The 25,564-nt window shown below is 43.3% G+C and overlaps 1 protein-coding gene across 19 annotated transcripts in view; it reads right to left on the reverse strand.

The window, feature by feature from the left end:
• Positions 1–25,564, reverse strand: part of TNS1 (tensin 1) — a 388,444-nt gene that overhangs the window by 154,652 nt on the left and 208,228 nt on the right. For all 19 annotated transcript variants that reach the window (XM_077320625.1, XM_077320620.1, XM_077320624.1 and 16 more), the window contains one exon: positions 4,876–4,914. In XM_077320625.1, the coding sequence (XP_077176740.1) occupies positions 4,876–4,914 (39 nt within the window). The remainder of the gene's footprint in view (positions 1–4,875; positions 4,915–25,564) is intronic.

Consider the following 25,564-nt stretch of genomic DNA (forward strand, 5'->3'; position numbering starts at 1 on the left):
TCTAACAAAATGCTCATTAGTCCATCTTCTACCAAAATGTAGATAGGGCTCATGACAAATGTATTTTCTAGCTGTCACCCAAGAATGTCACTAAAGGCTATGCCAAAGCATTTTAGTCTCTGTAACAAGGAAGAGACCTCCTGGTAAAATATTTTGGCCATCAGCTCTTTTTTAAGTGACAGAGAGTTAATAGAAGTCTTTAGTTTCCCCGTTTGCAAACAAATTTTTTGTACATCTGCTAAGTCACAGCCCCAAGCAGACCCTCCCCTCCCACCCCTCACTCTGGGTGAGTCAAGGACATGGTTTCCAAAGCTAAACTCTGATTTAGTAAGACTTGGCAGAGCCAACTGGGCCCCACCATATGATTGGACCAGCATGTGGGTGGTTTTAATGTGCAACAGTTACAAACCAATTTGGAGCTTTTGCTAAGCCAACCCCACCCCTTGCTAAGCCAACCCCACCCCTTGCAGACTTGGAATGGACAGAACTGCCAGAAGCAGGCCCTTGATGGCTGGATATTTCTCACATAATAAAAATAGAACAGCACCATTGAGTTAAACTAATGATAACCATGATAATGCTGGCAAGAATTCTACAGCTTATGGGAAACAAACATCATATGCAAAGCAATACCTTATTTGGTGCAAGAACTGTGACGTTTACAGAACTATTCCAGTTGCTTAAATGAAAGGGACACAACACAGCCATAGAGCCAACCAACCAAGTTCTGCGTACACATCTCCCAATGCTTATCTTCTGTAAAATGGGTGGTCTGCAGGGCCCCAATACAGATTAGGAACAGCACAAGGTGATATATTTTAAATCTCCTGTGTCACTTCCTGATTTAACAGCACCATGAAGCTGTAATGACATGCCTGTGCTGAAAAGCAAGACTCATTTCAGTGGAGCAGGGGCTGGAGGGTGCAGTTAAGATAGGCCGAGCACCAGGCAGCTTTGGCAGACTGCCATAGGGAGGTTCAGACACTGTGGAGGCAGAAAGGGAACCTCAACAGGGGAGCAATGTATATAGGTTGAGGCATCCCATCTACAGCTTGTTATGTATGCAGATCTGCTAACAATTCTACTGAGGACCAAGCTTGAGGTCCGAGGAAGGATCAGCGCAGGCTATGTAACTGATCAATGCACTGCTACATCCCCTTCCCCAGATCCAGTGAGTTTAAAGCAAAACTGACTAATGGTGCACACTGGTGAGAGGATCCATTGTTCGCAATTGTATGTAAGTTGAGGGTTCGGAGGAATTTATTGAGTTCTACCTCTTGTACCACCATGTTGAGATCCAAATATGGAGCTGATTGAACTCCCAATGTGCCTGACTTTCCTTTGAACCCATAGCGACAAAGGTGGGATCACGATGCTAAGTACGGAACCCTGGTAAACATTAGCCACAGCAAAATCACCTATGCAGAGCCCTGCCGCCAAGGAGGGACAAATCACCAGCTGAATCACTGGTGTGGGGCCTTGCTGCCAAGGGGGGACAATCCGCCAGCTGCATCACTCTTCCATTGGTGTCCAGCCCTTGGGAAGGGACTAGCAGAAGTGACTAATATGCTGATTGGAGATCAGGTTTAGTCACATGGAAGCCATGGCACTCACGAACCACAACCTCATGCCGTTTGATCTCAGCCATCCCACCAAGTGGGAACTCTACATGCAACAGCTGTGTTGCCATTTCTGAACCAACGTGATCACCAATGATCCAATACGACACCTTCCTCAGTGTCTGTTGCATGGCCACCTTCAAGCTGGCCCATGACCTCAGCATTCTGACCAGCGTAGAGGCCACCATGCTTAAGGAGATCATCACCGAGGTTGAGGACTACCTGAGTCCAAAGCCAAGGATCATTGCCAGCTGACATGCCTTATACCAACAGGTACAGAAGGAAGGAGAAGCCATCACTGAGTTCATCGTGGCCCTCCACAGTGTGGCTCATTCCGGCAAATTCCAGGACTAGGAAGAGATGATCCAGAATCGTCTCGTCTGCAGCCTCAGAGATGAGCACACCCAGCGCCGCCTGCCTGTCATACAAAACCCTGAGTTTAAGGTGGCACTGGCTGAGGCTCTGTCTGCAGAGACTGTTGCCAGGAATACCAAGGAGGTATGGGGTCAAAACGTTTCTCCCCATAGCCATCCTCACTGAGAGACCAGCCACCATCTTGCACTACAGTGAGGAAGATGAATCTGTGGTGGAATGCACCAACTTTGCCACCACAAGATAGAGCTACCTGCCTGCATCCATTTCCTCATCCTATGCCAGCTGCGGGGCCCAACACTTGTGGAGCATGTACCAATTCTATTATGTGATTTGCCAGTCTAGTGGAAAGCGGGGGCACATTGCCCATATCTGCCGCTTGTTGTGAGCCATCAATCTAGGCTAATCTGCTCACTTTGGGGACAAGCCTTACATTAAAAAAGAAAAACTTTCACTCCACCATGTAGAACTGCAGGCCTTCCTGGGACTTTTGAACTTTTATCAATCACTCCTTCCTAACAAGGCCACAGTCACAGAGCCTCTGCATTGGATCTTGTATAAGAAGACACCTTGAGTCTGGTGTCCTACACAATGGTCTGCTTTTGCAGCTGCTAGGTTCTTCATCGTGTTGGACATTGTATTGGTCCACTTCAATAAGACCCCACCCATCATCCTCACAGTGGGACGCCTCCCAACACAGCATCAACACCATCCTTAGCCAATGCCTGTCAGATAGGCACAAAACCCTGGTGGCCTTCTATTCACAGACCTAGTCTTTGGCTGAGCACAACTATGCTCAAATTGACAAGGATGCGCTCACTGCAGTTGTCAGAATTAAGAAATTCCATGGCTATCTCTACAGTTGTCACTTCACAGCCATCACAGATCACAAGTTTCTGCTGGGACTTATCACAACAAATCCCAGGATGCAGCAGATCCTGTCTCCCTGCATTGTGCAATGGTCCATTTTCCTGCATGATGCCCTCAGTCGCCTGACACTGTTAAGAAGGGGGATCTGCAGATTCCAGTTCTAAGACTGAGTTCTATAGTTAAACAGTATCCGAGAGCAGAGCTAGAAAGACTCCTGTCCAACCTCCTGGAGAGTTGTTACCAGTCAAATTAACTGATACTGGTAGACCACTGGTTGAACTCAATAAAACAGTGTTTACCTGTACTCATTACTCATAAATAGAGATGGGTTTTCATCTAAGAGTTGCTTTAATTTAATAGCTAAATGATGTATTGTGAGTTGTGGAGCCATATGACAGGATAAAACATAAACAGAACAGAAAATATTTCCACCTCACTTCATCAAGATTTGCCATACAGTATTGCTGGAAAGTAATGTAAGCTTTTTAAAAGCTTAAGCTCTGCAAATGTTTGTAGATCAAGAGCTGGGCTCTTTTCAAAACAATGAAAGCCAAACATGACTTGCAAGAGATCAGCTACAAATCCATTTTAATTCAAATGTACACTAAGACCCTGCAGAACACTGCTAGTTGGAGTAGGTACTACTGACCTTGATAGGCTAATGGTCTGACTCAGTAACATTACAAAACCATACTGTTCATCCTTCAAGGCAGGAGAATGACATGGGGCATCATTTTCATTTTCAGAATCACAAGGCATGCAAATATCAATATGGCCTTGTAAGCCACATGAGCCGGTTCTCTGAGGCAGTCCTCTCTTTAATGTAGTTTATTTATTGTCTGCCTTTCAACTAAGAAAATAGTCCCCGAGGCAAGTTTACAGCGGAATAAAGCAAAATGTAAGTCAACTAAAAATAGTGAAATGCAAAATAAAACCCTATTAAAATATAATATAAACATGCAATAAATAAATATCAGTTCTGCAATAGTGCCACATGATTTCTAATCAATAAATCAAAGCCCTCTAAAAGAGGAAGCTCTTCAGATCAATTCAGAAAGTATATAGTAGAAATAAGCTTTTCTCAGTTCCTGGTGGAGGACGGTCTAAAGTCTTCAGTGTTTGATATGAAGAAAAAGAGTTGGTTATTATATGCTGCTTTTTCTCTACCCGAAGGAGTCTCAAAGCGGCTTACAGTCACCTTCCCTTTCCTCTCTCCACAACAGACACCCTGTGAGGTAGGTGAGGCTGAGAGAGCCCTGATATTACTGCTTGGTCAGAACAGCTTTATCAGACCAAGGTCACCCAGCTGGCTGCACGTGGGGAATCAAACCCGACTCTCCAGATTAGAAGCCCACACTCCTAACCACTACACCAAGGCAACATGACAAAGACAAGTGCTAAAGACTTGGTGGCTGCTCCAAGCATCTGGAACTCAAATGCAGGAGATTGGAGGGATGGGTGGGGTGGGGGGAACAGCAATGTTATATGTCAGTTTTATTACCGTGTGTCTCTCTGTTTGCAAATAATAAAGACACAACATAACAAACAGCAGAATTCTTTCTTCCAATGAAAACTGTCTCAGCAAAGGACACTGTGAAGGATAGCGGGTGTTTCAAACCAAACCTACCAGAATTTTGCAGAAGTGAAAGGAAGCTCTTACTGCCAGTTTGCCCACTGCAATCATTACTTTGAACAGAATTTTCAGTTGCTAGGGTTGTTAACTCTGGGTTCAGAAATTCCAGGAGATCTGGAGGTGCAGTGTGTAGAGGGCAGAATTTGGGAAGGGGTGGAAGATCAATAGGGATGCAATGCCACAGAGTCACCCTGGGAGCTGCTGTTTTCTCCAGGGGAGCTGCAATTCCAGAACAACTCCAACCCCCCACCCCCAGGCCTGGATGTTGGCTATCCTATCAATTGACCCTCTGTGTCCAAATACCCTTGGTGGTTAAGATGGCAACAGAGGCTAGAAAGAAGCAGCCTTACCCTCTAATAAAAGAGGGACCAATTAACTTACCAGCTCATGATTGCCTGAAGGCATGCAAGGCGAGGCAGCCTAAAGGGTGAAAGAAAAACAACAGTATAAGCATCATCTGTGAAATATAACCACACCACAGCACACAGTCCAACAAATACAAAGCTGTCCCTCCTTCAATAGGAAACTGTTCCTTTTCCAGAGCTCCAAAAAGGGGAATGATCCCAAGTTTAAAGAGACTCAACAGCCCACTACAGTAGCGATCCTCAACCTGTGGGCCGTGGACCACATGTGGTCCTTCAACTAATTGGAGGTGGGCCCCGAAGGATGCCTTCTCCCCCCCCCCACGGCCCTTTACTTCATCCCCCCTGGCCCTTTACAACACACTTTGGGTGTCATTGTCTCCCATCACTCCCAGATGGGACTATCTCGTTGCAGAGAAACAAGCTCAGGGTTCCCATTGATTTGTCATTGTCATGAGTTAAAATTTCCATGAAAATAAAATGTTCCTTATGTTCATTGTTGTGGCGTGTCTGTATCTTATTTTGAACGGATGTTTAAACATTACCATAGCGATCAGAGAGCGTTAGGGCAGTGGTTGAGAGTAGAGGCGTAAACTACCCCCCCCACACCGGGCCTCAGTAAAAGGCGTTGAGTGGTCCCCGGTGTTGAGTGGTCCCCAGTGATAAAAAGGTTGGGGACCACTGCACTACACTAGCCTGTCATTCAGGAAAGACCAGGAGTATAACCAAGTGCTGGGTCCAGGTATTTTGAAGCAAAAAGTGATTGATAGAGAGGTGATTAACCTGAGCATTGTTGACATATCCAGACTTTAGATTTCAGGTTGGATTTGTTTATTTGTATCCAGGGAGGGAGCAGCTTAGCAATAAAGGAACCAATCTGGCCTAAAGAATTTTCTATCCTTGCCCAATGATGATAATTATCTTAATTCTCTTAAAACAACTGATCCCCCCCCCCCAGTTTACTTATTTCTTCACTGAAGAGGTGAAAACAAACTGTTAAACCCCAAGCAATATATTTGGAAATATCAACCTGTAAATACTGTTTTCTACCCTTGCATAAGACTGTCATACTGGCATGTATGAAGCCCATAACACAAAACAACTGAGTGCTATAGGAAGCAACAGAGAACAAGAGATATTCTGCAATCTGCTCACCCCCCCCCCCCTCTGCAGGAACTAAACTCAATAAAGCAGAATTCATTTTACTGCCAAGTAAGACATGTGCAAAGATCTGAGCTCCAAACTGTAGAATGGAAATATTATCCTTACTAGACTTTTACCAGATAACTTTCAAATCAAGAATCAGCATATATTGTTCAAGGACCCGAGGCAGGGACACAAACAATTAAGAACCAAATCTGAACATTTTTGTTTCATACTGTTAGTCAAAGTAGAGTTGATGTAGTTCAACATAATGCAGATGTTGCCAGATCGGTATTTTTCAAGAGAACTAGAATCTTTTGTTGTGTGTGGAGTGGGAATGGGCAATTTGACTTGGGTAAACCCAAAAATATTCAACTCTATGGTGACCTGAGTACTTTTCAGGCTTATCTAAGCCGAATTAAATCCCATGAGGTTAAACCAGCCCAATCAAAGAAGCCTGAATGAATTTGGGCTTGATTCGGTTGGTTAGTTGGTTGCTTGCCAGATCAGCTGTTTGGTGGATCCTTTAAATGCCCCCCTAAGACTCTTCCCCTGCTGCAGACAGCTGGCACTTCACAGCCTAGAAAGGGTCTGGGGAGAGAGCATGCTAAACAACTGACTCTAAGGCTCAGTTACTTGGTGGGGTTGTTAAAAGCCTCCCCCACCAACCTGTACAGCCTGGACTCTGTAGGGAGTCCATTTAGGGAGGAGTCTGTAGGGAGACATTTAAAGTCCCTTCCAAACAGCTGATCTCTGGAGGTCCCGGTTTAATGGCTGTTTTGGCCTAATCTTTTTGAGATTCCTGAACTGGCCAGACTCAAATAAACTGAATAAGTTATTTCAGTTGCACCAAATCAGGAAATCTCAAATGTGAAAACTGCCCCCCCCCCACCTTGATATTGTTGTAGAATAGGCTTTCTCAACCTGGATTTTCTTGAAAGCCCTCAAAGGGTTTCTTGAATTTGGGGAAATTATTTTTTTTTATTTTTTTAAATCTGTTAAACATTTATTGGGTGATATGACCAGATATGGTCATATCAACCCTCCCCCCTCCCCAAATGGCAAATGATGGACCTGGAGGGGATGGGAAGGGGGGGAGCCCCAAGTGGGCCTCTAAATACCTAAGCTTCCCAACCATATTCTGCATGATCACACCACTACTGGAGTTTTTCAAAGCCGGAAGAATATTTCAGGGGGTTCTCAATGGTAAAAAAAAACTATTATAGCACAATGGGCAAATGTGACATTCCATTAGACTTGCAAAAGAGATATTTTCAATATTTTTCTTCTTTGTATAGGCTGCTTTGGCCTTAAGAACAGTTTTGAGGACATTATTTTCGGCCAGTGATATTGACTTAGTGGTGACATGCCACCTGTGGCTCTCCTGAGCACTGTTTCCAAATGTGGCACCTGTTCCACATTCCAAGAAATTGGGTGACGTCATTGCCTGGTGGGGCTTATGGTTAGTGAGTGGAATATGAGCAACCTGCAAGTTTTCCTGAGGCACAGGCCTCATGCCAGGGATGGAACTAAGGAGCCTGTCCTCTCCATCAGCCACCACTTTTCTCAGCAGCCTCTGCTCTCTAATCTCAGTACCTCAGCAGCAACCAGGTGGATAGCAAGCTGGCCACAGAGAAGAAAGTAAAATAACCACCACTACCACACGGCAGCTAGCCAGGAAAAGACTGAACTAGTCACAATGGAGTGCTGGTGGCTTTATTCCTATTTCTCTGTGGCCAGTTTGCCTGCCTCTGAGTGACTTGGTGATCTCACTCTCTTGTGCAAGCTGCTGTCCCTCAGGCTGAGGAGAGAGTACACAGGCAGCAGGAAAAGTACAAGGCAGAGGTGGCTATAGGCCACAGTTTCCTTGAGCCTCTGCCAGCATCATGTTATATCATGATTTTGTTTCAAATTTGTTATTAACCACGCTGAGCCCATCAGGAAATAAAATATTTATTCATTTATGAGTGGCTCTTTTGATTGGTAGAAATTGCAAAGGTGAGTCTCTGCAAACTGTGAAGTGAATCTCACTGTTTTAGTCCTAGAGGGTTTTGTGGGGTTGGGGGGAGATACAATTGACAAGCAAGATTAGGAAACTCCTGGAGATTTGGGGATGGAGCCTGGGAAGGACACAAAACACATCAAAGCATCCTTTTTCTCCAACAGAAGTGATCTCTGTCATCTGGAGATGAACTGTAATTCTGGGGGATCTCAAGGTTCTACCAAGTTGCTGGCATCTCTAAGACAATATCATGTTCACCTGTGGCTTCTTGTTTGCTTGTGTTTGAAGGGAGGAGGTTGTTTGGTACGGCCACTAGCTCTGATAACTGGACTACAAACTATGTGGGAGATTACTCAGTCATAGACTGAGCTTAACTTGCCTTCCTTGTGTTCTGAATAACAATAGCTCATCCCCGCAGAGTTGCTATTAGCTTAGTAGGGGAAAAGATAGATACTAGAATGGTAAAAATACAGGAACAGGGAGCAATTTCTATCAAGGAAAGAAATACTTGCATCCTCAGTGCAGGTAGTCCAAAACTGGATCTACTCATAGAATCATAGAGTCGGAAGGTACAACCAGGGTCATCTAATCTAATCCCCTGTAGAATGCAGAACCCACAGCTGCCTACCTACCCACAGTGACCAAGTGATCCCCTCACCAAAAATCTCCAGAATTCAACCTGGCCTGGAGGGAATTCACCAAAGTCTTTGAACTTTCCTGTAAGTTAATAGTTCCCACCACATGTGTCATTCCCTTTAAATCTGCAGTGTTCCCATCTACAGTTATCATCATCGAACTAGGCTTTGAATGTATGTCTTACTCCCCAATTGACTTAGTTTAAAGCCCTCCTCACCAGATCTGCAAGACTCTTCGCAAACACATTTTTACGCACCATCATTTTCCGCTCTTGCTTTTAATGTCAAAGAAGCTTTCAGAAATTCCAGTCATGGTAAGCATGGTCCTGACTTTGAATGTTCAGTGGCCTCAAAATGCAAGGACATAGAAGCTGGGACATCTTTATTATTGTTGTTTGTGTGTAAAAAGTAGCCCATTATTCTTGTAAGAATCCTGTTAGGCAGACTATAACTGGTGACTTGCCCATGGCCACACAATGAGCTTTCTAATCTAGGTAAACAGAGATACTTCCCAAACTTGAACTCTGTCCTCTGACCTCTTGCCTCCTAGTTGGGGGGGGGGGAATTAATAACCTACCAAGCACCTGTAAGACCCATCATAAGATCAAGAGAATTGGCCCCAACTGCACATCCATTTAATTAAAACCCCATGTTACTGAATATCTATAAAAGAACAAAAAAGAAACAGGGAGTGGTTTTCCATCATGGCCAGCCAAGCTCTTTTCCAGAGGCAATTACATGAGATGTTTTGTCCTTGGAAGGTGTTTTGTTAAAATGAACTGGTTCTGAGTCTTTCTTTTTTCCCTTGCAGTAGAGAGAGTGCTCACCACTGCAAGAGAGCACAGATTCTTAACTGGGACCAAACAATCCACTAAGGATCATTCTACAAACATGGACCATGCTCAGAACTTTAATGGAAAAGGGGTGGGACTTCCCCCCACTTTCAATGACTTCTGACAGCCAATAGGGGACTGCTGTTTATACTGCTCACCCCACCTTGAGGATAAAATTCCAGATTCTAGATTTCTCTCTCTAATCCTTAAAAAAAGGTAACATGCACAGAGATCAAACAGGAGTGCCCTCTCCCTGCTCAGGGCAAAACCAAACAAAAATTAATATTCTTAAAAACATAAGCCCTGCTGGATCAGACCAGTGGTCCCCCCAGTACAGCAACCTATTTCACATAACAGACTACTAGTTACCTTGGAGGCTGACAAATGCCATAGAGGCCAAGGTCTTCCCCTAGCGATTCTTCCTAGTACTAGCATTTAGAGGTTTGCTTCTTCAGAATATGGAGGTTACTCTTAGTCACGATCGATAATAGCTATATATGGACTTCTCCTCCATGAATCTGTCTAACCTTTTAAAGCCATCCATAGTTGTGAAGAAAATAGTTGGTTTTTATACCCTGCATTTCTGTACCCTAAGGCAGGGGTAGTCAACCTGTGGTCCTCCAGATGTTCATGGACTACAATTCCCATGAGCCCCTACAGCAAACACTGGCAGGGGATCATGGGAATTGTAGTCCATGAACATCTGGAGGACCACAGGTTGACTACTCCTACCCTAAGGAGTCTCAAGGCAATTTACAATCACCTTGACTTCCTCTCCCCCCAATAGACACAATGTGAAGTAGGTTGTACTGAGAGTTCTGAGAAAACAGTGACCAGCTCATGGTCACCCAGCAGGTTTCATGTGGAGGAGAGGGGAATCAAACCTGGTTCCCCAGATTAGAGCCCTCTGTTCCTGATCACTATACCATGTCAGCCATTGCAACATTGTCATCATTGGCCACAAATTCCAGAATTTAATCGCTCATTGAGCAAAGCAGTGTTTTCCTTTGCCTGTCCCAAATCTATTGTCAATATCAGAATTTCTGTTTCTAATGTTATAGGACAGGGAAAAGTTCTCTCTATCCACTTTCTCCACCCCATACATAATTTTATAAACCTCTATCATGTTCCCTCCTTGGTTATCTTTTTTTTCTCCTAAACTGAGAAGTCCCTTTTAACCTTCCCTTTTCCTTCTTTTACTCATAAGACTATGTGTGATGAGCTTCCAAAAAAAAAAAAAACAGACTGCTGGGCACTATAAAAATAGTAAAGGGAGAAACAGGCTTTCTAAACAGTACCAACTGAGTTCAGATAAAAATGTGAGAGCCCATTTCTTTCCTGCCTCCTTATATTATAAACATAACTCTATAAGTAATGTATTTTTGTCTGAAATGCAGATTTTGTGTCATAATTCTTTTACTTGCATCCTGAGGGACAGTTGATAATAATGTCTCATACTTGGCGGGTAGCAGTGTATAAAAAGTTAACAACCCCTAACGACAGAGATAACTAGTTTCAACAATACTGAATTCCAAACAGTAGAGGGCATGGTCACATTGAGACTGTGACAGCCCACGGGAAGGAACTGATCAAACTTGGGGCTGTTGGCAAGCCTTATGCGGCTATATGCTTATGGAAAGAAACAGACAATCTTTTGGACAAGGCTCCAGGAATCAAACACCCTAGAGATATACAGGCAGGCAGGCTAAAATCCTCTGAATATTCTGTAGTTAAAACTGCTTATCCCAGATGATTCAGAAAGGGGCCACCAAGCCTAAATTTGAATCTGATCTTGTCTGTCCAGCTGCATATTTGAGGAACATTATTTCCTTCTCTCACCCCTTCCAAGTAATTACGCAGTATGGCTCATGTTGGCAGCTAAACTGCTCTCTCTTCTGCCTCCAATTGTACACTAAATCTCCTCAGCAAATAATTTCTCCCAGAATATTATCAAGCGAATTGCACTGTTGACCAAACCTAGAATTTATTTTATAATGTTTGCAGCAAAGAACTATTTCTGACTGAGCACAATGATCCCCATCACTCAGCATTACTCTCTGTATCACAAAACTAAATGATTCCCAAATCCTTCCCCAGCAGAACCTTAGTCAGCCCTTCATTCCCAACTGGTGGGCAGGAGGAATCATGCAACCCTATGAAAGAGGACAGTGATGGAAAATTAAGGAAAATTTTTCTTGAAAGGTGTATATAGTAACCGTACTTGGAACATAGCCAACAAATCCAATATCTTGCCATCTCAATTGCACATGGTTATGATTTTTACTCAGTTATGGAAACTTTATTAACTGCTACTATATACTATTACATACTATTCTATAGGTTATATACTAGATGCTGTATAATATTACTGTTAAATACCATCCAAAAGTAATTATTATTACAATATATTAATATCTAACATTTGTCTGATACATTATTATAACATCTATTACAATATTACATTCTAAGTCAGGATATCTTTGGATACTTACATGAAGTATTTGGAGCAGAGAATGGGCAAGACAGAATTTTTACTAATATGAAAATGCTCCTAGGTTTGCTGGAAAATGTGAAATCTTAAAAAAATATCTACTGGGTAGCTTTAAAAGGAAACTGATAAAAGGAACACCTGTAGCTTTAAGCAATAGATGTTTAAGCAAAGATGTCCTTTGCTGTTGCTAGGCAACCATAATATTCCAGGCTTCAGTTTCCATCAGTAAAATGGTAGGGGGAGCAGACAGGGCCCTTTCCACATCTATTTGGTCTTTGAGGAAGTACTCATTGGAGCCAGGCCTGTTAGGGTTTCCAACTCCAGGTTGTAAAATCCCTAGAGATTTTGGGATAGTCTGAGGAGGGCAGTCTACCCTCCAAAGCAGTTAATTCCTCCAGGAGGCTCAACCTCTATTGTCTGGAGTTCAGTTGTAATTCTAGGACATTCCAGTTCCCTAGGCCTGGAACCAACTGCTGAAAGGCTTGATACCATTCAAAATGCATGATTGAACTAGACCTGACTATCTGCTACTGTACAGCAGCAACCATCTTATGAAAGCCTGTGTGGTTTAGTGGATGTGAGTCCAAGGTTTGACTCCCCATCTTGCTGTGGAAACTCACTGGGTGATTTTTGGACCAGTCACATACTTTCAGCCAAACCTACCTTAAAGGGTTGCTTTGTAGATAAAGAGAAAATAATATAAGCTGCTTTGGTTCCCACTGTGAAGAAGGGGGAGTAAAAATGAAGTCAAGAAGAATTAATATAGCTGAAGATGGTAGGCATTTAAAAGGTAGGTTGGCAAATGGCTGAAAAGGAGGCAATGATGCAAGGAGGCTGGAGATCACCCAGAATTACAATTGCCGTCCCGTTGACAGATCATTTCTCCTGAAGAAAGTGGCTGCTTTGGAGGGTGGACTCTATGGCATTATACCCTGCTGAGTTCATTCACCTTCCCAAGGCTCCCCTTGCACATCTCCTGGAATTTCCCAGCCTTGAGCTTAAGGGGAGCTGTAGTTGGGAGATCTGTTATAATTCTAGAAAATCTTCATCTCCCATCCAGTGGTTGGAAAGCCCAGAAAGACAGAAGGAAGCAGGAAAAGGGGAAAGGCTATGTAGGTTTTCAGGAAAGGGAAAGCGGAAATAGTGGCACAGGGTTAAATGAAATGTCTCCTGTGGGTTCTCACTTGTACCTATATAAAATAGTGATTTTTTTTATTTCTAGAATTATAAATATACCATTATTCAGAGAATATCCACATAATATATTCAAAATAAAGCGTGCAGAAAAATGTGAAGGAGAAAAACAATTTCAAGGCCAGAACTCATGGAGACAGGTTGGCTATCAAAGATTGCTGCCATTTAGCTGTACTATATAGGCATATCATCTCAAAAATATCCTAAAGTTATTTAACTTGATATCAGCAGCTGTTAGCATGTTTTGATATTATACTGAATAGTCTTTTCATTCTCAAGGATTCCAATCATCCTGAGAAACCATTAAACCTACTGAAATGTGTAGCTATTTCCTGATCTTTGCAGTAGCCTGGCTGCATGGAGCCAGCAGCCGCCACCACGGCAGTGCTACTTCTTCCCATGGTTGAGGTAAGTTGGCTCAGTGGGTCTTCTGTTGGGCATTGGGGCTGTCCTGAGTGGGGGGGGGGGAGACATATTTTTAGGTTTTTAAATTTGCACATGGGGTATTGCAGGCAAAGTGTAGTGGGGTGAGAAGAAGGGGGGTGGTTTTTATGTTTATTTGCATATTTTATTTTATTTTTGTTTGTGGGGGACCTGGCAGGTTGGTCCAATCTGTAAAGAGAAATGTTTGTCCACAGCCTGAGGAACAAAATGGAAGCAGAGCAGTAGAATCTTCCATTTTCCCCAAAATCAGCTGGGCTTTCAAGCCTCAGCACAGCCCAGTTAGCGATGCTGTTCATAACTAGTTAGCCAGTAGCACTGAAAACGCCTAACAAAGAATCCTTCCCTTACTCTGACTTTCTGAAGTATTTGCTGCACCTCCTAAAAAAATGTCTCTGTTAATTCATCAAATGACCAAAGAAAGCTTTCAAGGAAATGTTTACTCTCCCCTTTGCATGTTGCGCCCTGCCCGTCAGACCCACATTCCTGCATTATCGTCCCACCAAGGGCTGAGAAGAGGTTTTCCCACTCTTAATTATTTGATTTGCCTTCCCACCCAAGGGCTCCCTTCAAGCCTTACTGTTCCCTTGCCGGCACTGCACACATTCCAGGGGTTGTGTTTGTGTTCTTTCTTCTGTTTTGTTATGGGCTGAGTGGTTGTGGGGTTTTTTTTTATTCTAATGGAGAAATGCTACCATAAAAGGACCTTCTCCTAGCCTTCAAGGCTGGCCCTGATCCACAGAGTGTAAGGAATGTTCTGCTTGGACCCACTTGTGAGTTACAAGCTGGGAGAGATTTTGGCTCTGAGAAGACAGTATATTTACACAGCTTTGCCAGGCAATTGGACAGGAGTGCAGGAGAAGGACCAATGTTTTACAAGCATCCTCTTCAGCTCCTGCAGCACCCTTGAAATAACCTCATTTGTGAATAGAAATAATTACTATCTTCAACAATGATTAGCGCGGTCATATTGTGGAAGAGCCATATGGGGCCTGGAATGGTGAAAGTAATTAGCAATCAGTTTAGGAAAGGCAAAACAAATTACATCTTCCCACTATACATGGTTGTCAAATTTAAGTCATTATTACAAGATATTGCAATGGGCACTACCTTAGATGGCTTTTTGAAAATGATTTGACAAATAGGATATCTACACATAGCAGTTAGCTATGCTAATGCTTAGTAGTCCCCAAGATGTATTGGTGGGGGAAAGGACTGATGAAATTTTTAAAATGCATTGGCTGGAGGAGACAGGCACTGATGGCCTCCACTGCTTGGGCTCAGATAGATGTGATGTATGGCTGCTGACACCCTCAGTTTGGGCTCAGCACCTGCCTCCTCCAGCTACCAACTTTATTCCCTCCTGGCTGGCAAGGGGGCTGGCAGCGAGTAGACCAAGGAAAGACTGAGCAGCGGAAGAGCAAGGGGGAGGCAGGGTCCAATGTTGGAAGGGGGAGAAGAAGGAGCATGTGGAGGAGGAGGTGGCAGCAGCAGGACAACAGTTGGAGCAAGGTGGCTAAGGAACAGGAAGCCAGAGGAGAAAGCAGGGGCCATTGACAGAAGTTCTCTGGAAGATTCTTGTGGGTTCCCACTTGTAACTCCTATATAATACTGTTATAAATGCAGAGCATTTATTATTAAAATAAAGGATTTTTGCTAAATCTCCCCTCGCCCTAGAGAGCTCCCCTAGCCCTAGAGAGTTCACTGTATGGCTAACAGCAATGGCTAACTCCCTCAGACTCACTGGGTTTGCCCACAAAAATCTGCGGTGAATCAAAAGCCTTCAAGTGAGGCAATCTTTCTGCAAACCCGCAGGTAAATTCCAAGTTTGCAAAAGGAAAAGACCCTTTAAAATTTGAAGTTAACCCCCACCCCATTCCCGCCCCAAGAAAAATGTAGTATTGTGGTGGTGATGGGGGCGTGTTTTGATAGTTGTAGTAAACCCAAATGGTGCTTGACATTATGTTGCTGCAAACTGGCTGCCCTAAGGGGAGTAAAGTCAGGGAGAAGAAGCAAAGAGGATGGGAGGAGGAAGAAGGTGAGAGTTGCAAGGGTGGAAAGAAGAACTGAGAGTGAGGACCATGAGTGAAGTTGTGAGGAAGAGGAGTATCAAATAGGAGGAACAGAGGCAAGGAGATAGAATGAAGATGGGGGGAGGAAGGTTTCTGATTCCCTGTGAGCTTTCTTGGGCGCACTCACTTGATGATCTATGAAATGGAATCTGAGTCTGGAGGAGCTTATATGAAGAAGGGGAAGAGATAGCCTGCTCATCTGCATTTTTTTTTGTAATAAACACACAAGACACCACAGAAGCAGCTTGTGTACAACCCACATGCACAGGCAGAAGAAAAACTTGGCCTCAGTCCCTGAAGGAATGTGGTCTGTGTAATCTGTGCCTTTAGAAGGCTTGATTTCATGGAATTTTGTTAGCCTTAGACTGAACATCATATCAACAGGGAATTCAAAACATAAGGGTGCTTTTTTTGTATAACATTTGTTTTAGGTTTGCCTGTCTCTACTCCAGAGTTTGTGCATTCATAACACATTCATTACATATTTGTACATTCAGGATTAAGCAAGTTCATGTCACTTGTGGCTGGCCCACAAATATCATATATACTATGGTTGTTGGAATACAGGTGGTCAAGGGATTGAAAATCAATGAATCTGAAATGGAATTATTTGTAAGGGAGAGACAAGATGGATGGATGCATCAGATAAGAACCTAAAGAACAAGAAAGAATTCTAAAAATGCTACATATCTTTGCAAACAATCCCAATGAGTTTTTAAGCAATGTCCACAAGAAGGAATTAGAGATGATATATAAAATAATGTATATATAATTTTATATATAAACTTCTTTGGAAGTTTTTAAGCAGAGGCTAGATAATCATCTCACAGAAATGTTGATTTGAACTTAGTCAGATTGTGAGTTGCTGGGCTGGAAGGGATGTGCTAGTGTTTGTCTCTTGTGGCCCATCCTTGCATACCTAGGAACTGCTAATTGCCACTGTGGGTAGGTGAATTTCCTCCAGGCCAGGCTGGGTTCTGGAGATTTTTGGTAGAGGGATCACTTGGGCATGAAACTGGGGTCACTGTGGGTGGGGAGGTAGTTGTGAGTTCATGCATTTTGTGGGGGGGTTGGATTAGATGACCTTGGAGGTCCCTTCCAACTCTATGATTTTATGATTTTACATTCCCAAAAAGCATTCCACTCTTGTACACATCTCAGCACTATTACACCATTAATCCTTGCTAGGTATTTGAAAACTACCTGTATTTAAATCCACGTTCATCTGTTATTACCACCTAAAGATGCTGGCAGCCCAGTACAACATAAGTACATGGGTTTCATTTGTTTCTCTCCATTAAGAGGGACTTTCTAAAACTACTGTGAAGAATACAGGACAACAGAACAGAATTTCCGTTTCCCTGGAGACAGATACAATAGATGGGTGGCAAGCTGGCCCTCAAAATGCTAGTAAGAACTCAACTCAGAGCCAATATGCAATTCAATATTGGTATGTGACTTTAAAGCCCAGCATTCAATCTTTGCTCTTACCCTTGCTCTTTTATCCAGATATCTGCGCGCTCAGATTGCCCCTAACTTTAAACAGGTTGACTGCCTACTGTAACTACGTTAACAGTAAGTCATTGCTCAGAAACAATATTATTCAAAGACATTAACGGTAGCAAAAAAGAAAGAGTCTTGATTTGGAAATTGATTATTTAAAATTCTCATAGCAACAGGTTCAGCTTAAGGAAAGATCACACTGTTTGGAGTTCAATACTCCCTGCCTTTGATGGCACATCTCACAAGGTAAAAATACCAATTCAAAATTTATAACGGATTTTCTTTTACCACAAGATTGCTCTAGATCTAGTATTACTCCATCCAAACCCCAATTTTCACCAAACGAGCCCAAATGAACCTCCACTTGCTTCCTCAAATGTCAGTACTAGGATACCAGGCACTCCAAAATACACACATATCCCTTCTCTGGCTGCCTGGCTCTATGGACATGTTCCTGAATTGCAAAGTTCCTTCCTGTGCTTAATTAATTATAAGGATTGTTGGATACCCCTCACTATTTACATAGAGAAACCCTTGCCAAATAGCAGCACCCAAACCTACTGTCTGCAACAAGCTCATGAAACCTGATAGTTAGCCACTAAGGGAATGGAACTCACTTTGATCATGACCCCTCCTTAACTAACTGTGTTCACTCTTTGTTGCCTATCTTAGTAAGGGCCTCAGCAAATCTTCAAATAAAATTCCCTGTAATCTGCACTTCACCAAAAGTTCTCCGGTGTCTGCGGCACTCTTGATTGTTGGCCCAACATGAAAGCCACAGGGCACATGGAATCCATCAGCCTGCAAGCCAGACTCAGAACAGTGTTGATAGCACATGGGGCTTATATTCCAGGGCTGAAGCTGTGGATTTTTTGCAGCAAAAGAAACAATGGAAGGATAGGACACGAGCTAAAATAACGAAGGAAGCACACTGAGTAGGACCAGATAATCAGGGGAGACAGCTGCATAAAACAGCCCATGTATCTGCACTGGATTGACATCTCCCCTCTAGGGCACAGTGAATTAGCAATGCAGAGATTTTAAAATCAGAATGATCACAGAAGGCATCTGACCTAACCCCACATATTACAAGCACAAAGCAACTACTGTGCATAATCTTCCCAGTACAATGCTACAAACTATGTATTTGCCTTAATATTATAAACATATATTTCTAAACACTAGTATCTTGTTTGCTAACAATAGTATATTTTTTACACTGATAATTGGTACACACTATCAGGACAAGCTACCGGCTGACACTGTGTTTAAAAGTGATTCTTCATCAGCAAAAGTAAATTTCCAAATGCAAAATACAGAGCTCCTCACAGACTAAAAACCTGCAAATGGCTCCAAAATTTCTCTGTGCAACCAAACTCTATATAATGCAGTATGCTTGCTTGTAGGGCTGAAGGTCGTCCAGGATTGGCTTGGTGCCTGGATGCCACTGCAGGGAATGACTGAAGGGGCTCCAGGCCAACCATGCTGACTTAGGACTCGGGGAGCCCTTCTCTGCACTGAGAGTCACTTCAAGTCCAACTGCATGGCAGAGGACTCCAGGAGAGTCTCTGGGGCCACCAGTGGAGGGTGCCGAGAATCACTATATCCTTGCTGCAGCTCCCAGACACAGATGTTGTCACTGCAAGGACCTAGAGTCAAGGGGGAGGATGGTATTCCCCTTGAGAGTCTCGCAGGCCTCTTATGTATACTTTACTTCTCCCCATATGCTTAATTTCTTACTCCTGACCAAGACCAATTTCTGTTAGTTCCATAAGACCAGTGCAGATGTACAAGAAAAATAGCGCAAATAATAAGGTGCCATAGAGTTCTGGAAAATCCTGCATTAACACTGTAAGTTGAGTTGTGTAGGTGGTGGCTTCACATCAGCCTTCACTCTGCTCCCTATGGCCATGCAGATGAGAAGGAGATCAGTGCGGGATGCAGAGTAATGTGCCTGTGATCTGAGGATATTAGAGGTGCTTTATGCTGTACCTGCAGCCCCCAGAAGGAATCTTGTATAGCTGCACCATAAAGTCAGGTTCTAACCGGTGCCCGTACTCCACAGACGTGCTTAAACTTTGTACAGCAAACACTCTGAAATATTCAAAACTGTCAATATACTTGCCACATTATCAGTCTCTGACTCAGGTCAGAGCTCCACTATCAACTCTGCACTCTCCCAGTGCTTTACAATGCTCTGAAGGCATGCTCCCTTGCCATGGGGGCTGTGCAGTGCTGATGGAAAGCAGGCTTCATGCAGCTAGTGCATAATTGGCCAAGGTGCTGTGCAAAGGCAGTACACCCTGGTGCTGAGATAGCATGCTATTGCTCATCTGGTTGGGGAATGCTGCCCATAACTCTTATCCTCCTTCGCTTTGTGCCATAGCTGGAAAGTCAGCCTCAACTCTGCTCCATCTGTTCTTAGCTCTTGATTCCTTTCCTTATATAGATTTTTCCCCTTTTAGTGTTGGGAGGAGAAGAAGAAATGCAAGGGAAATATTGTTCCAGGGGGTCACGAGAGGATGCCATCACCTGACTGTTTGAAGCTGTTTGTCTGGGAAGGCTTTGGGAGTGAACACACAGCTGGAATGGGGCAGGGGAACTACAGCTTGTTTGTTTGCTAAGAAATGCTTCCTGTGGAGCCATGAACTGATGGCTGTTAGCCCTGTACTGTGTCAGTGAAGCCTGGCATCCATGTTTCAGAGTGAGCATGTGAAAAGCCTACTTTACTGAAAGACAATTAAAAGAACACACCCAGGTAAAAATATTCAGAATGCTGACTCTGGAGTGTTCTGTCCCAAGCCTGCATGAGGACAGGCATGTGTTACACTACAGTAACCACAATTTCCCTGTGTCTGCCTCATTCTCACTGGCACACATTCACAGATTTACTGGTAAATAATAAACTCCAGACTGGCACAAACTGGCCAGGTATGAAATGTACTTGACATATTACATGAAGTTATCCATCCATTAGACCTAATGGGGATGGGGTGAATAAGGATACCAGACCAGGCCAATGGATCATAAGTGGAGAGCTAAACATGTAAATCTTATTGTCTTTAATGGGACCGTGGCATGCACTCCTCTCAATCTGGTCCTTACGTCACTTTCTAAGGCCCCTTTCAAGCACAGAAATCTGAGGGTAAATGTTTAGGTTGAATCAGTACATTTGACCACCCACAAGTGTCTCTAGTGAGGATTGTCATCCCTGCTTTACAAAAAAGGAAAACCAGAAGATTAATCAGGTCACCATGGGTGGTGCAATCCAAACAATGACTTGTAGCAGGACAAAATATGCATCCTTTTATGGTACTACTTCCCTTACTTCTGGTTTGCTGCAAAACTGACCCGAGCACTGGTGCAGGAAGCTATAGTCAAACTCACTAAATGCTACTTTGGGACTTTGGGACACTCCAGAAAGGTGGATCTTAATCTGTAATCAATTACTCCCCGCTCAGAGTCACAAGTAAACATCAGGCTATAAAAAGCACTCTAGACATGGCATATGTAAATAGTATGCGTACATGATACTCAGATCTCAGGTGTATATTCATGAGACCTTTATGACATCATGGCCATTAACCAGTTCCTTAATGCCATGTTTCATTCCGATTTGTTGTGTGCCTCTTTTTAAAGGAACTATAAGAAAAAAATAGAAATTGCGATGTCATACCCTTCATGTTGCAAGTACCATAAATAGCTCTTCTTTGCTGGCCCCCACTTGGGAGAAGAGCCTGCCTGAAATTATGAAATCCTGAAGGTTCCCCCCCCCCCCAATTTGCCTACAGAAGTGCTAAATCCCCTCACACCCAGAACTTGCAGAGGGCCCCTATTAAAAAGCAATTTTTTTTGATGTAATCATTTCATATTGTCCAAATACAGAAGGCCAGTTCAGATTACTGTTGTAACACAGAGTGATCTGGATCAAGACACACAACAAAGTTTCATTATCTGATAAAGTAGTCATTACCTAACACCAATTACTTAATTCTGTGCTCAGATTGTCCAGCCAGTCCATGGCATGCTAGTCCATTTTCACCTTAAAACACAGCGATGCCTACTCATGGCAATGAGTTGACTACATGCCAGGGTCAACTCTGCTTGATTTCACCCCATATATTATTATTGTTATTGTTATTGTTATCCTTTAATTTATATCCCGCCTCCCCCCGGAGGCTCGAAACGGGTCACATAAAATCAATCCACTAAAAACAGTAATAAGAACAATAAAACATAGTACATTAATCACAACAAGGCAAGACAAGAATGGCAGCTAGGTTCGTGCAACTAACCCAATTTCCATAACCCCACTAAAAGGGGGGGGCTGATGGCACACGCAACTGCCACATTTATGAGGGGGGGTGGATCTCCCTTGCTGCCCAGCCTCAACCAAAAGCCTGACGGAAGAGCTCCATCTTGCAGGCCCTGTGGGACATTGAAAGTTCCCGCAGGGCCCGCAGCTCTTCCGGAAGCTCATTCCACCAGGTCGGGGCCAGGACCAAAAAGGCCCTGGCTCTGGTTGAGGCCAGGCGAGCTTCCTTGGGGCCGGGAATCACCAATAGGTTAGCCCCCGCAGAGCGTAAGGCCACAAACCAGTTTTAAACTAAGTTTCAATTTGTTCTTCAGAAATAATACTAAAAGATGTATGATTTGTGCACCACAATATATTTTGGCTGATGACCTGGAGACTGGTGTGCAAGGAAAGAATGGAATTTGAACGCCACATGTGGGATACAATTTCTCCATTCTATTCATCACAGCTGCTTTACTCTTCTTTGGAAAAATACACCTTTAACAAAAGCCTTTCCTAAGCCTAGCCTCCCTTCACTTGTGCTATCATTGCTAAATGATGCCAACCCATTCTGGCCGACAGCCAATTTGGTGTGGTGATTAAAGTGTTGAACTGGGATCTGGGAGAGCCAGGGCCAAATCCTCTGCCATGGAAGCTTGCTGGGTGACAGTGGGCCAGTCACATCCTCTTACCCTGACATACCTTTCAGTGCTCTTTTAAGGATAAAGTGGAACAGGGAGAATGAAGTCATATGCTTTGGGTCCCAATGGGAAGAATGGCAGAGTATAAATGAAGTAAATGTTTTCTCCCTTTTATTACAAATCCTGATCTATCCACTGAGCTTTCAGCTTTCAAAAAAGGGACCGTCCATGTCACTTCCATGTTCTATACTGTGCCCTGAGTGCCCTCAGAACTATATGAATATGAAGTAGCTACAAGCTTCCAGTTTCAGATGAGACAAAAAACAAAAAGGTGTTTTGACCAGTGGGGCCCCAGCAGTGCATATTCAAATACTAACAACTGGAGTTATAAACATTTCAGCAGAATGCCCCTGAATGAAGCTGTTGTGATTAGGATAGGTGTGAACCCTTGCAGACACCTCAGTCATAACCCAACAAAGGAAGGACAGCTCTGAGCAGTAGGCTGTTAAATTACAACACCCAAATTTGTTCAGTCATTGTGATGGGTAAATGGCAAGCATTACATGTTGCCAGTACCCCTGGTTTCTACTGCCTGACTGCAAGCTTCCTTGGTTTGCACACAATTGGCAGACATTCCAGGGCCTTTGTGTTGCACTGGGCTGTCAGGCAGGCCCAACTCTGACGCAAAAGCCACTCTTCCTTTTGGGGTTTTTCCACCAGATGCTTCAAACATTCTTTCTGAGTGCCATGTGACCACAACATAATAAACTAAAAGCTTGTTGGGATAATCGGAAGGAGAAGAGTTCATTCAGCACAGTTTTTTGCTCTAGGACAGGCATGAACTACTTCTGAGATTATCATATTTCTCAAGTCCGCTTGCACTCTCGGTTTGGGTCACCCTGACAATCCTATGGAATCTCATCAATCTTGCCCCCCCCCCCCCCCAGCAACCTGCTTTGAACGCTTCTGACTTTTCCCACTAGGATAGATTCAAATGAGTAGCCGTGTTGGTCTGAAGTACCACAATAAAATCAGAGTCCAGGAGCACCTTTAAGACCAACAAAGATTTATTCAAGACATGAGCTTTTGAGTGCAAGCACTCTTCTTCAGACTATGAACTCCTTACATGACAGGGAGTTCATAGTCTGAGGAAGAGTGCTTGCACTCGAAAGCTCACGCACTGAATAAATCTTTGTTGGTCTTAAAGGTGCTACTGGACTCTGATCATATTGTGCTACTTTTCCCATTGTTTCTCAATTCTAACATGAACTCCCTTAAACAAACATACAAAACCTAAGGCAACCCCCTACTTATCCCTGAAGAACAGCTTTCTGCCATTTTCATTTCTGGTTTGTCTTTGGCAATATGTACACGCACAACCGTTTAGGGATATGGAAAACAAAAACTCAAACACACACACCATTGAAGAACCAGTGCTTTTCCCTGTGGGATGGTCAAAACCAAACAAGAAGAACTGCAAAACAAAAAGGGACCACAGAACATACACTGAAGCTCTGGTGCCCGGCAAGAAGCAGAGCACAGACTCAAAGCGTGGTGTGGCACTCCTGACAAGAAGGATAAGTCAGGCCTGTAAACCATGAGGAAAGGGGAGGGAATTATGATGTAATTTCCTTTGGCAGGCCTGACTTTTAAAAGAAACAAAATGTTTCCCACTGGCAGACTTCATGGAAAATTGCCCCAGATGTTGCTCAGTGGTCGGCCCTCCGACCCTGCGAATTTCCTCAGGCTATGCTGCTTTCCCAGAGAGGAAGGAGACACGGTCAGATCTGTACAGTATGTTCCTCCCTCATTTGAAATTCTGAGAAAAGCTAAAAAGCCTCCTGTGGGAGAGGGAAAGAGAAATTTAGTGACAATGTAAAAAAAAGCCACCTGGTTGGTCACACAGAGCTGAATTGACTAATGTCCTTTCTTTTGAAAATGGGAATGCCTGCATTTCCCTCATTCTAGGCAGGCAAAGTTTCTGTCTGTCATATCAGCTTTAAACTTTAGAGTACTATCTAGTTCTGCTGCAAACAAAACAAATAATCTCCTGGATTATAATTGACAAGAATAAAGAGAATTAGTTTCCTTTTTGTGCAAAACAAGAAAAATTAGTCACACCAGGTAAGTAAAAGTGTATGTATTTGTGAAGAAAAGTTATGGGTGAAAAATGCAAATTTATTTCATGACCTTAAATATAAATATTCATTCACTTAAAAAAAATGGCAGCATGACACAATTATGTACCTGCAGGTTTTTGGAACCCACCCACGGCAGGCAGACAAGTAGCCCCCATCCCCACACTATGAGCTGGGGAATGTTCTATGTGTGGAAGAAGGATTCCACAGTGCACGTGCTAATCATTTCTGACACTGAGGAAAGCAAGCCAGATCCTGCACATACTAAATTCCATGGGTGCATTAAAACCTTAAGAACTTTGCCCAGGTTGCTATCCATTCATAAAATATGTACAGAAATATTGAACAAAGATCAAATTCTCCATGAACATTTATACAGATACCTGAATATATGAAACTATACCTCATGTTGTTCACTAAACTACACAGAACACTTACATTGTTTTTATATAATTTCAGTTATCCAGGCTTCACATGAGGAATCCTAGGATTATAATTCAACAAGGTACTGAGATTTCTCTTATGAAGACCCCCTTTCACAAAATTACACTTTGCAAGGCTGTCTGGGAACAGACAATGACTATGGGACCTATTTAAATCTATAGCAAAAATAGCCTGGTTTAGGCTCTTTATCCAGCCTTGAAATGAATGAGCCTTTTCACATGGCAGGTTTCTACATGTACACTGGGCATCCCTATGGATGGTTAGGCAGATGTGTTTCAAGGTTCCGACAATGGATGCTATTAATTGAATACAATATGTATGCATTGGTAGAGAACTGGAAGGCCTGGAGGATCATTGTCCATGGGGTCGCGATGGGTCAGACACCAATTCACAACTAACAACAACAACAATGTATGCATAGCAACCCAGTGGCTAGAGAACCAGCTTAGTGTAGTGGTTAGGAATGCAGACTTCTAATCTGGCGAACCAGGTTTGATTCCGCACTCCCCCGCATGCAACCAGCTGAGTGACCTTGGGCTCACCACAGCACTGACTGAGCAGTAATACCAGGGTTCTCTCAGCCTCACCCACCCCACAGGGTGTCTGTTGTGGGGAGAGGGAAGGGAAGGCGATTGTAAGCCACTTTGGGCCTCCTTTGGGTAAAGAAAAGTGGCATATAAGAACCAACTCTTCTTCTTCTAGCATACACACGTGCAAATGTTCACATATGAACATTCAGAATCCTGATCATTCAGAAGGTAGTTTGTTTGTAAGGTAAAATGCATGGATGTGTACACTCCAATGTGCCTCTACAATTAACAGATATTTTAGTCCTGAGATACGAACTGGCCATTTACTGGTTATGATAATATAAACA

The sequence above is a fragment of the Paroedura picta genome, chromosome 2 (assembly GCF_049243985.1).
Source record: "Paroedura picta isolate Pp20150507F chromosome 2, Ppicta_v3.0, whole genome shotgun sequence".
Lineage (NCBI taxonomy): Eukaryota > Metazoa > Chordata > Lepidosauria > Squamata > Gekkonidae > Paroedura > Paroedura picta.